The sequence below is a fragment of the Paracoccidioides brasiliensis genome (assembly GCF_000150735.1).
Source record: "Paracoccidioides brasiliensis Pb18 unplaced genomic scaffold supercont2.3, whole genome shotgun sequence".
Classification (NCBI taxonomy): Eukaryota; Fungi; Ascomycota; class Eurotiomycetes; order Onygenales; family Ajellomycetaceae; genus Paracoccidioides; species Paracoccidioides brasiliensis.
This window is the reverse complement of record NW_011371360.1, coordinates 1,540,828-1,542,208: the sequence shown is the minus strand read 5'-3', so window position 1 is coordinate 1,542,208 and position 1,381 is coordinate 1,540,828. Positions and strand designations below refer to the sequence as shown.

Here is a 1,381-nt window from a genome sequence, read left to right as displayed (position 1 = left end):
TTACCATATCATCGCAGCGACACCGGCCAGCATCACACCAAGACAGAAGGCACCAACACGGTTTGCAGGGCCTTGGGAGGGCCGTTGCGATGCAGTTGGTGTGGGGGTAGCAGAACCATTTATGCTGACTAGCGTGAAGTTGCCGCAGTTGATACGGGACGTATTCTTGTAATGGACGACGATAGATCGATTGCCGACATATGAACCAAGGCCGTCTTTGACGGAGGTGAAATTATCCATAAAAGTCACTTCATAGACGCTTCCGTTGGACGCGTTCCTAATATCGCCGTACTTGCCACTCAGATCGCCCTCCTGGCACATCTGGGGCGTGCTCGCGTTGCAGGGTGGCATCTCGCCACGCATCATTAGATCGAGATGGGCAAGGGTGGAGTTGCAGTTACCCGAGGAATCGACAGGTTCAACATGGACGTGCCACGCTAATCTCCGGTTAGAATATTGTAGACAAAGAAATGATATTTGAGGGAATGGGATTGTCGCTCACGGAAGGTTCCTCCAACTTCTGTCTCGTTTGGGAAACCCCAAAACTTGGCATGGTACATCACTCCAACACCGCCTGGGCCACCAGTAACATTGACAACTCCGCGAACAGTGGTATCATTTCTGTCCATCAGATGCATGGTGTACGTATCATTCGGGTTGTCGGTAGTTATGGCGACTTCCGGAAATTGCGCAGTCGCACGGAGGGCAAAGCCCAGCGAACATGCGAGGACAGAAAATATAGGCTTCATGTCGAAAGAAAATAAGAAAATCGTGTCATGACAACTGGGTCTGAAAGAGTCAGTGAGGCGCCAAGAAAGGAGGACGAAATTGCAGATATATGGAGAGGAGAAACAGAAACTTATATAACAGCTCAAGATATTGTGAAATGATATGTGCACAGGAACAGTTAAAACGTACAAAGGCTATATATATATATATATATATATATATACTGTATGCTGTTGTGATAATGTAATGTGGCTTAACTTGTGGCGGGTTTTGAATGCTATGTAACAGAAATAGCTAGCGCGGGACGAAGGAGCAAAGGGGGAGAAGTCGAAATGAAGAAGGGAAATAAAACCAACAAATCACAGTGTGGTAGGAAGCTAAACGGGTGAGTGGAAGTGCGCACGTCTCGGGAGGTATCAACGGCGGAAAAGCAGCAGCAAAACGATAAATCAGGCACATTTGAACAATTACATCCGCCGAATATATAGGATGCCGGCCTCTTCTTGAGAGCTCGCTCATAATGCTACAATCCCCAGTTTTGCTTTCTTTTTTTAGCTGTGGGGGCCGGGGGCTGTGATTCTGTGAAAGGTACCCATGGACTGACTTGACTGCCCATTATTATTGTAGGTTGGTGGGGTGCAGCAGGCTTTCC

The 1,381-nt window shown here is 47.8% G+C and overlaps 1 protein-coding gene across 1 annotated transcript; it reads right to left on the bottom strand.

Annotated features, from left to right (window-relative positions):
* PADG_02842 (uncharacterized protein) lies at positions 1-749 on the bottom strand (the record flags this gene model as incomplete). Its single annotated transcript, XM_010760317.1, has 2 exons — positions 1-437; positions 503-749. 2 exons carry the CDS (start codon positions 747-749, stop codon positions 1-3), a joined length of 684 nt encoding a protein of 227 aa, XP_010758619.1.
* Positions 750-1,381: the final 632 nt, after the last annotated feature.